This window comes from Thermobia domestica, chromosome 15 (assembly GCF_964235325.1).
Source record: "Thermobia domestica chromosome 15, izTheDome1.hap1.1, whole genome shotgun sequence".
Lineage (NCBI taxonomy): Eukaryota > Metazoa > Arthropoda > Insecta > Zygentoma > Lepismatidae > Thermobia > Thermobia domestica.
In genome coordinates, this window is record NC_137468.1 from 6336262 (window position 1) to 6348076 (window position 11815).

General features: G+C 36.0%; 1 protein-coding gene across 4 annotated transcripts in view; it reads left to right on the top strand.

The window, feature by feature from the left end:
- The window catches only part of LOC145672053 (rho guanine nucleotide exchange factor 10), a 423449-nt gene extending 413598 nt beyond the window's left edge, over positions 1 to 9851 (top strand). For all 4 annotated transcript variants that reach the window (XM_081741266.1, XM_081741268.1, XM_081741267.1 and 1 more), the window contains 2 exons: positions 745 to 1039; positions 5989 to 9851. In XM_081741266.1, coding sequence (XP_081597392.1) covers positions 745 to 1039; positions 5989 to 7131 — 1438 coding nt within the window. In that variant the 3' untranslated portion in view covers positions 7132 to 9851. The remainder of the gene's footprint in view (positions 1 to 744; positions 1040 to 5988) is intronic.
- The last annotated feature ends 1964 nt before the right edge of the window (positions 9852 to 11815 follow it).

The following is an 11815-nucleotide window of genomic DNA, read 5'->3' on the forward strand; positions in this document are numbered from 1 at the left end:
TAGGCAAACTCTTTAGCAATAAATTTCTTAGTGACTAACCTTCTTCTTACTGTGGGATTTACTTCATGCAATCTACAACTTTCAAACCACGTTATTCTGCTGTTAACTCATTTTCGACCATTTCTTGACTTATCTCCTCTTTTCCTGTAGTCTTCATATTTGAAAATCTTTTTCGTTAACATTTTTTGAGAAAGAAAGAACTACGACATTGTATTAGAACTTCACAGGTTGAAAATAAATAATACAGAAATAATTTATGCAAATATCTTTAAAAAATAATATATATATATATCTTTCAGTATTTATTAGAAAGATACCGTATAACCCCGCATGTTGTCGGGGACGATATATTTTTTTTTTATCTCTTCTTTTTCCTGCATTTCATTTCTCGTTGTTGTCAATATTGTATGCATTTTTTTTTTTATGTTACTCGTATAAAAACAGTTAGAGAAAATTAAGTTATTCATATAACAAGATAACGATTTCTAGTGATAATCTTGATATCCCTTCATTACCAAACCAGACATAAAATATTTTCCGTAAACTAAATATTCCCGAGGAAGATAACCGTGACTATTGAATACATAGATTAACAAGTCCAACAGGACGAAATCATGTATTGTTTCAACTGAAATGACCTGAACATTTTCTCATATATATATATATATATATATATATATATATATATATATATATACTAAGTATTTTACTATATATATACTACTAAGTATTTATCTTTTGAAGGTTATTGATCTATGCTGCCCTGGACCCCGAAAAGCAAGAGGAGGTGGCGAGTTGTGCTGTGCCTGCAGTAGTTGTTCAGATCCGCTACCACTGTGACCAAGTGTTCCTCGCTCTATCCAATGGTACGGTGCTCCTGTTCCGACGACAACCAGAGGGCGAGTGGTGCCTGAAGGAGCCGCAGACGCTTCTGTTGGGAACTGATCCTGTTTCGTGCTTGCTACCCATCAATGTGTGCATGTATGCTGCATGCGGAAAGAAAGTGTGGGTGATGAACGCTCTCACGGGAGACATGCAGGTTAGTATGACTTCATAACATACTTAATTACACGTAGAGTTTTTATGGAATTATACCTTTCAAAGTAAACATTCAACAACCTATCAAAATGTTAAGAAGAAATATTTACTCATCCCATATAAAATATTTCAAATGCTACTGATCCCTTCGTCAGTCACACTTAAAGTAAATGAAGCTTTATCAATTCATATTTTTACATTCATATCTTCTCCCTTCTAAACTTATCATTAAAAGATCTGAATAAAATGTGAATTAACAACACCGATTTTCATCTTCCGGAAGAGTGGCTGACAAAGGGAGCATACGCTGCTCCTGAAATATTTCAAGTAAACTATTACAATGGCGTATTTGGGATGACTAACTGTTTCATTTTAACAAAATGAAGTTCACATATTTTTTACTACATACGAGGGGAGTCCGAAAATAAGTTTCCCCAGGTGGTAATTCAAGATCAAAAATAGCATGTAACATTAAAGATCAGACATGCTTTTATTTTTGCACAAGTACCACTACATTGAGACATTTGTCATACCGGTCTATAAGCTTCTAAAACCCTTCCAGGAAAAAATCAGGGCTCTGCATACGGAAGAAGTGTGGAACAGCCTCTGTGACTTCAGTATTGCTTCCAAAGCGCCTGCCGCCGAGATTCTTCTTCAGAGCCGGCAACAGATGGAAGTGAATGCAAGATCAGGACTGTATGGCGGATGGGCAAGGCGCTCCTACCCAAGAGTTGCAATATGGTTTTTGCTTTGCCCATCACATTAGGTCCATAGACTTCCACGAGGCAGAGTGTGGATTTCTGCTCCCGATATGCCAGGTGCCCATTCGTAGCAGACAACTGCTCGCACTTCCTCCTTTGACGACGACGTCAAAACGCGCCTTCTCTCCATAGCTATCAAGCTCAGACTGAGAGACTCACTTGTCTTCGCTTTGCGCAGGCGCTGCGACGGCGCCATCTACAGGATCGCAGGCGAACGATGCCCACTTGCGCCTGGGTGTGTTGCGTGTGCAACCACTGTCTTATTTCTCTCGTTGGTGTTCGCTTTTCTTGGGAAAACGAGAGGAAACTTACTTTCGGACTCCCCTTAGTATTACGGTGATACATTAACACAGATCAGGCACATTTTGTTAATATTTAGTAACACCCACGCATTACGTGCTCAGGGAATATATATATAAGATTGTTATATTTCTAGTACAATTTCGATAAACCAGTCTTTTTGTCTACGACACCTAGATACTAATGAATGGCTTCAGCTTCAGATTTTTTTTATTTATTCACTGTGAAATAGATGTTACTGTGAAACGCAACGGTGAAGTAGATGTTAGTTAAGATGATAATAATTATTATTATGAATATTATTTTATAAATGCAGAAAATGGATAGAAAAAGTTTCCACTATGCATCTTAAATCCTGCTTGTACGGTTATCGTGATTCGTTTTGTTGATTAAATAATAACAAATCCTTGTCAGTGTAGCCAGAACTTTTCATATGAGTGTGCGTAAAGGTAACTGAAGCCTGCCCACGCTCTCACTTGCTCAATTTATAGGATTGAAGTGGATTAAAAATCAGATAAAATGATACGTCAATGAATTGAAGAATTACAGACAAGCTGTATTTAGGTACTTCACGCCCATGGATCCACAAAAATTTTGCCTCCATCCCCCTCCCATATTTGTTCATATTCAGTTACGTGTATGCAAAAACAGCGCAGGAAACTGACAGAATACAAAACATTACAGTATGTGTTTAGGATCCAAAATCAAAGCAAAAATCACGTGACTACTACGTTGTGGTACGAACATTATAGTCAGAATAGATCTCCCTTAAATTTTCCTCTTGTTGACATCTTCTTTTTAACAATACTATATTTTAATCTCTTTTTTTTTTTTTTTTTTTTTTTAATATGTCAACCCTGAAATTTACCGCTCTATAGCCCGTGGGTAAATGTGGGCCTGATACAATAAAATTGTATAGTATTGCATGACAATTGAAGAAAAAGAATCAACCATTTTTTGAGGTATACACAGGCATACCCCGTAGTAGAATCCATGAAACATACACACACACAAAAGTGCTGAAAGGGTTAAGAATATCTGTAATCTTGTTAATTTGTTTTTCGTATGATGTACGTAGGATTTCTTTGTTCAAGGCATGTCTGTTGTTTTATTTGTAAAATCTTCAGTTTTTTAACAGAGTACTTTTTGCGATTGATTTTTTAAAAAGCGCCGGTAAGCTGACACAGCGACCTATTTCATTTTCTCGAAATTGAGCTATTGCCACTTTTTGAGGTAATTTGTGATCATATTTATCACCTTACAAAATGCTACACCTCCAGACTCAATAATAACAGACTTACAAAACGTCAAAGGTTTTGGTGTACCTCAGAATATATCTGTACTCAAATTGAAGTAGCGACGTATCTATAGATAACTCAGTTTCGAAGAATCGCGGTCATTCAATATATAAGTTTCCGTAAGGTATAAACTATTTATTTTTAGAGATACATTTGTAAACTACATATATATGTGTAGGAGGGTTCTTTCTGGCCTACCATATAATCCGTATTGAGATTTAGGCATTTGTCTCACCGTTGCACTAATTCCTTCAAATCCTTTGAAAAAAAAAATCAGGGGCTCTGGCTATTTAGCATTCTCATCATATTCGTCTTCACTGCTCCGCCTGTTTCGAAACGTTCACCTTGTAATTCATACCGGAAAAAGATGGAAAGAACTTGGTGCTAAATTGAAGCTGTATGGAGAGTGGTACACCCGTTCTCACCCTAATTCTTCTATTTTGTGTCTTGTTTGCGTGCTGAATTGAGGTGGGCATTATCGTCAAGAAGAAAAGAAAATGAAATCTTTCAGTTTTACGTCCCACGATTATGCCAGTTAGGCTAAAGGAGACGGTGATTATGAGAGATGAGTGAAATGGTGGAATGAAGAAAGTGGGAGGAAACGGGAGAACCCCGAGAAAACCCACGAGCACGGTGTTTGTCCACCACAAAGTTCACTTGGCGGGGGCTGGGATCGAACCCGGGACCCCAAGCACCAGAGGTGAACGCTCTACCACTGAGCCACCGCGCCCCCCTTCAAGAAGAAAAGACCAGGTTGCTTGTGTCGTAATTGCTTTCCTCTGAAGAATAATTCAGGTTCGACATAAGCGACCTGGTCTCCGTCAACTGGGGATGAAAAAGTGAAACGGGATGAAAAAGTGAATAGCTTTATGTGGGGAGAATGCTAAACAGCCAGAGTCCTGTTTTTTTTTTTTTTTTTTTTTTTTTAAGGTTTGTACAAATTGGTGCAACAGTGAGACAAATGTCTGAATCTCAATAGGAATTTACTTGAAGAGGTGAGGAAGGACCCACCTGCACCTGCATAGTTTATAAATGTATCTGGAAAAATAAAATTTTTTACAGCTTAGGGAAACTTTTATACTGAACGACCCACGTACATATCATTTTTGATTTATGTACAGTACTTTTCTGAATCTGTAAAAGGTAATAGAACTCTGATCTTGCAAATGCTATTCTGATTGGGAGTACTTGAGGATTGAGTGTAGTAAACAGACAGCGCGAGACACGGCGATAGTTCCGTTTTATTCTTGAAAACAAAGTCCCATCACAAAGGTACGCGTGTACATTGAATTTGTTTCTCTTTATCGAATGCTAAATTTAAAACCTGAAGGGATCAAGAAGAAAGTAAATACTTGCATCAACATTTCAATGACTGAGAAAGAAGGGGAAAAAAGGAAGGAGAGGGGGATGTCAACATATTAATCCTGTGTCCAGTAGGGAGAGGAGACCATGCAAGCGAATAATGCTGATGGAATGGAACCACCCCCGCTTAAGGAGCGCAACTTTCACGCAATGGAAAAAAAAAAGTGGAAAAATGAGAAAATGCCCTTCAAAAAGAACCGTTAAAAATAACTAAAGTTAGAATAAATACGTGCAAAAAATGCGAAACTCTCCACTTATTACTTTTTTTTTTTTTTTTTCGCTATTCATAATAATGTACTCTTGTAGCACCGAGAGAAAGGGTGCTACAAGGCTTGGTCTTGGCTCTGTGCTAGCCAGAGTGCAGGCAGCTTGCTCTTGGACCAGTGATTCATTTTTGTATCATATGCCTGTCTTTCCTCTCCATCATTCTACCCTCTAACATCTGTTGCTTTCATGAGAAGAATGTATATTCCATTTTTTTAATTTTTTTTTTAAATGTATATTCTCACAATCACTACTTGAGCCGGTTTGTTTATTTTTGTCATTTTGGTTGCGAGTCCACAGGCTGTGGATAATGGAAAAGGTATTCGAAGTATGGTTAAGGAAGGAATACCTTCCGAACCAAAATGGACATATCGTTGGTTATTTTAAAGGCTGAAAGACTATGGTGGGTACAGTGTGCCCAGAGTCAAACGTGGACCTAATAGCGAAAACAACCAGGCATATCTCGAGAAAATCCCGCAGGCATGCTGTTATCCACTACACCATTGTAGCCTGGAATCGATCCAAAGACCTTTGATACCAAAGGTGAGTACTCTGTCAGTGATCTACCATTTCTTCTCCGCCCTCAGAGGAACACTTTAGATCGTTAGTTCATTGGTTTGTAGAAATCTACATGATTATATTTACATATCCTTTGTTTTCTACCCTTCTCGCTGGTCTAGTGACTAATGTCTGCACCTTTGGGAGGAGAACGTTGCATGCATTATGGTGGTTCGGATTCCACTATAAACTATAGGTGCGCGTCCCATATAGTCTCATTGCTGAAAAGGGACGCTGAACTTAAATAGACAAACAATAATCTTTGTTTTCTGCTTCTAACAACCTACCCACGTGGAACAACAGATTAGCAATCTTAAAAAGTATTTTAAATCAGACAGTTCATGTGTGTTGTATATATATATTGTATTGATTACTTTGGTAATTTTTATTTATTTATTCTTTTGCAGAAAAATTTCAGTCTTCAACACGAGCACTCAGGTGCAGTAAATCTGATGGCCCATTCAGGAATTGGATTATGGATTTCGCTGAAGAACTCATCCATTGTGTGTCTGTATCATACAGAAACCTTCCGACACCTGCAGGACATCAACATAGCGTCCAATGTGATGCGCGTGTTGTCGAACAAAGACTACATCAAGGCTACGCGAAGTATATGTGTTACAGCTCTAATGGCGTGCAAAGGCCTTCTGTGGGTAGGAACAAACGTTGGTATCACTCTCACGATTCCTTTACCGCGGTTGGAAGGAGTGCCTATCATTAGTGGTCGAGTGAACATTTCGTATCACGCTCATTTTGGTCCGGTCACTTTCCTGCTAGCGTTGCAGCCTCGTAGTAGCGGTGTTCCGGTGGAAGTTGCTGACTCCAGACGGGACAGTACAATTCAGGAAGAAAGCGAAAATGAAAGCCATCAAAAGAACAAGCTAGAGAAGCAGTTGTCAGACGGTAATTTGATGCCCAACAATGCACCAAAGCTGAAACATCAGCTGAGCAGTCCAGTGGTTTTAAGGCGACGCACCAAAGAAAATGGCTTGAGGCGAGCATCGAAGACGCTTCCCCGTGGTTTGGGGATGTTCTCCGTTCACGGAAGTCAAGACTGTGATGTTTATGGATTGTACGGTGAACTTATGCGGGATTACGAGGAAGAACACCCATTAAATGATCCAATCTACGAATCATTGCGTCGTAGTGATCCGGAGTTAGCCATTCCCAGTAAAGTGAGTACGCTTGACCGTCGGGTGAGACTGAAAGCGAGTCGGCCAAGGTCGTTAGATTTATCCAATTGGTCCGTAGATTCGAGGTCTTCGGCGTATACGTCCTCAGGTTCAGAAGAGAGTGTCCCCATCACACTTCCGTCAGGTGCGAAACAAACTCCTCCTGCAGATACCCGAGAAGGGAATCAAACTCAGGCGAGTCCTCCGAAGGTGGTTGAAGCGCCACGGACTGTTATCACTATCATGGGTGGCCGAGGGTACCTCAACTGGCGGAAGGTGTATTTGGAAAGAACGGATAAAGGTAGAAGTAGTGGAACAGTGGCTACTGAGACTAATAGTAATGATGCACATGTGGTCATATGGGAAATGAAATTGTGACCTGTAAAAAAATAGAAGTGCTGTGTTTTTTTAATAAAAGAAAACTACAAAATGAAAAGAAAAGAACTTGTATTTATTGTAAGTGAGAACAAAAGTCCAGTTTTATTTTTTTTTTGGCGATATTAGTGAAGAGTTTAGTACTAGTTATTTGCTTTGGTCAGTTTTTACCAATTGCAAGCCATCAGTGAGATCGCTGTACGGTGTATGGCGTTTTTCGATGTCTTTACACCGTTATAGAGGTACGTGCTTTCATGTATGTATATTTGAATATGTGTAAGACATATATGTGTGTGTGTGTGCGAGAAAGAGAAAATTGTATGTGTGGTGTTTATCGTGTGTGTGAGACGGAAAGAATGAGTGTATACATTATTTGAAAAGTGGCATTTGTTGCAGTTGTTTCCTATATTGTGTACAGAACGTAGAGATATGTTATTGTTTTGAACATATTTCATGTATTGACTGGAAAGTTTCTTGTATTTACTTGGAGTTTGACACGATTCTGAAGTCGAAATTAGAAACAACGTATATTCGTGAATGATCAGAAACAATAAGGGAACGTGACGTTCCACAAAGATCAGTACTGGGACCTGTCATTTTATTATATGTAAATACTGTTGAAATTATCTAAATTTATTAAATCTAACAATAGTTCGTCCATCCTTATTCCGGAATGAAAATGATTTTTACGTTCTATAATGCGTTATTGATAAAAAGTGATTCGCATATCGCATTAGACCACTAAACTGCATTAGAAATCAGCACATGGAGGAAGCCTGTGCATTACATTGTCATACATGTCGCTTTTGTCTGTGTTAAAATGAGAAATTGTTAAAAAATAAAGCATACAATATTTACAACACAAAACTTCTTAGGTGAAAAACTTGTAAGAGATGCTACAGACATTCAATTCGAGAAATGAAGTAAAATATGTTATGTTTTACAGCTTTTACAACCCATTTTACAACAATTAACCATTGTCTTTTAAAAAAATTCAAGATAAAAATTTACTAAACATTCTTTGTTATTACAAATTCGGCGCGTGGATTTTTCTGAGAGAGAGCTGAGATTCATATTGTAGCGTTTAATTTTATGAACAACGCATTTGTTTTTAACAAATGTATTTCCTGAAAGTCTATTGTACTCACTGTAATAGCAATAATTGATACATTTTAAATGTATACGACATTGTGATGCAGGAATTAAAGTATCAGAAAGTTGAAAGTGTTCAGTCATTATTTTGAGTAATATTTAAATAATTATACAAGGTGTGTTATGTTTTAGTTTAAATTGACCTTTTTTAAAAAATAAATATGTTCACAAGTATAAGGTTTTTGTTTAATTAGTATATTAGAAAGAATCTCAAGATAACAATAATTTGCTCTTTCTACAGATTGGTTTACTAGTCCAGTTTCAGATTATGTGAGACTCTTGAAATTTTACCGTCATGTATTGCAGAAAAATGAGCTTCGTAAAAGAATTGATTGTATTTAACTTCATTGTAAGCTTTTATGAAATATGTTATTTCAAACCAAATTCGTATCATGTGGTATCACGCCTTGAAAGTGTTTACTGAATCTTCTCACGTATGTTGCTGGACGTATTCTAAACGATAACTCCAGTCATACAATACTAGTTTGTTTAACATTTCATATCTTTACGTTCTGTGTAATTTTTAACCGTTATAACCTTATTCAACTGGTCTTTCTATCCAAAGTTTCTGATGTATAATATGCAATGTACTATATAAGACATAGTGTCCTTTATAAAGAAAGAAAGAAAGAAAAAATGTTATCCTTCGAAATTTGAATTTTTTTTCCTTATACCTGCTATGTGGTATGAAAGTTGTTTGTTAAATCTTGTACAGCTTTTTTATATTATTCATTATTTTCGTATACAATTTTAATCAAGAACCTTTATTCAATGTTAAATAAATATTATATATGTATGTATAAAACAGCAAAATAAAAAAAGGCCTTATGTATCAGGTAAGTACGACTGACAGAGAAGAATAAAAACTACTTTTAAAAAAAATATAGTTTTGGAAAATTTTAAGACATTGTAACAGTCTATGAGCTTTCCTGTTGTAAGATTAAATGTAAACTCATAAATTGGATTTCGCAATAGTTTTTGAGAAAAAAAATACCTTGTCAGTCTGAAACAAAATATATGTGAGAAGTTGTTGCAATTGTCAAAAAAACAAATAGCTTAAAAATAATAATCTTGCTATTGTAAATTAAATCTGTTGCCAAAGCAGTTTCGATGTACTGAGACCTTTTCTTCAGTTAATCAAATACTTATTTCTTTGTCGAGTTTCTAAAGTGTTCAGTGTAAAATAACAAAAAATATTCTTTTGAAAGTTCAAGTTCCTTGTGTTTAGTTCTGTATTACGAAAAATTGTACATTTGTATTATTAATAAGATCTGTTACTTAATGCATTTTTTATTTGCATTACTTTTTATATCAAGAAATATTTATAAAAAAATAATCAATTTAGTGTATTTGAAAATACGACACTATTTTCTGAATGCAAAATTGTTTAAAAGAATTTGTTCACTTCTCAGAATTAATTTCCCTTTTATTTGTATGGAAACCACTATAATCTAGAAAAATGTGATTTGCTGCCAATAAAAAATGCCAAAAAAAATCAGGTTGATAGAGACAAAAAAAAAGGCATATGTTACTGGCATATGTTGTGGAAATACAATATCTTAATTTTCTTACTGAAGTATTTTTTATTTCAAATATATTCCATACTGGGTATAGTAAGTAATATCTTATGGTCTTTTGCTGATAATAGTTATGTTACGTTTAAAGCTACCTTTAGACGAAAAAGAATCTGAAAACCGTACTCGTGTGACATTATCTTATATATGAGGGTAAGTCAAAATTTATCCTCAATGTAGCTGTAACTTTTTTTTTCTAATACAAATAGGAAACTCACCTAAGTAAAAAATTATCCTCAATGTAGCTGTAACTTTTTTTCTAATACAAATAGGAAACTCACCTAAGTCAAAAATTATCCTCAATGTAGCTGTAACTTTTTTTCTAATACAAATAGGAAACTCACCTAAGTCAAAAATTATCCTCAGTGTAGCTGTACCTTTTTCCTAATACAAATAGGAAACTCACCTAAGTCAAAATTTATCCTCAATGTAGCTGTAACTTTTTTTCTAATACAAATAGGAAACTCACCTAAGTCAAAAATTATCCTCAATGTAGCTGTAACTTTTTTTCTAATACAAATAGGAAACTCACCTAAGTCAAAAATTATCCTGAATGTAGCTGTAACTTTTTTTCTAATACAAAGAGGAAACTCACCTAAGTCAAAAATTATCCTGAATGTAGCTGTAACTTTTTTTCTAATACAAATAGGAAACTCACCTAAGTCAAAAATTATCCTCAGTGTAGCTGTAACTTTTTTCTAATACAAAGAGGAAACTCACCTAAGTCAAAAATTATTCTCAATGTAGCTGTACTTTTTTTTCTAATACAAATAGGAAACTCACCTAAGTCAAAAATTATTCTCAATGTAGCTGTACTTTTTTTTCTAATACAAATAGGAAACTCACCTAAGTCAAAAATTATTCTCAATGTAGCTGTACTTTTTTTTTCTAATACAAATAGGAAACTCACCTAAGTCAAAAATTATTCTCAATGTAGCTGTAACTTTTTTCTAATACAAATAGGAAACTCACCTAAGTCAAAAATTATCCTCAATGTAGCTGTACCTTTTTTCTAATACAAATAGGAAACTCACCTAAGTAAAAAATTATTCTCAATGTAGCTGTACTTTTTTTCTAATACAAATAGGAAACTCACCTAAGTCAAAAATTATCCTCAGTGTAGCTGTACCTTTTTCCTAATACAAATAGGAAACTCACCTAAGTCAAAAATTATCCTCAATGTAGCTGTTACTTTTTTTTCTAATACAAAGAGGAAACTCACCTAAGTCAAAAATTATCCTCAATGTAGCTGTAACTTTTTTTTCTAATACAAAGAGGAAACTCACCTAAGTCAAAAATTATCCTCAATGTAGCTGTTACTTTTTTTCTAATACAAATAGGAAACTCACCTTAACATAATTTTTCAATATAGTCCCCTTGCTTCTCAACGCACTTGGTCCGTCATTGCACAAGCGTCCTGATGCCCTCAGTAAAGAAGGCTTTCTGCTGAGCAGGGAGCCACGCATGCACCGCGTCCTTCACTTCTTGGTCCATGACTAATTTCTAGACGATGTGCCATTTCATCAATGGTCACTCGTCTGTCTAAAGAACCACGTCACGTGTACGCTCAATGTTGTCATCATTTGTGGCCTAGTCGTCTGCCTCCTTCCTCGTGCGTAACACTTGTGCGACCATTTTTGAATTTTTCAGTCCATTTGTAGACACCCTGTTGCGGCAAGACACTGTTCCAATATTGTGTCGAAAGCCTTTGATGGATTGAGGCTCCTGATACACCTTCCGACCATAAAATCCGGATCACTGCTCATTCTTCCTTTTTGGTGCAAACTTCTAATGGAGCGGCCATGGTCTATCTGCAACAAAAGGAACACAAATGAAGGAATTAGGATCAAACTTTCATAGCGTGACCTCAACAGTATAACAATAAAATAAATTAGAGCCTGTCTGTTCCAGCTGTGCCTTCGGAAACTATGCGAACTAAACTTCGGCCCCATCCCCCGCCA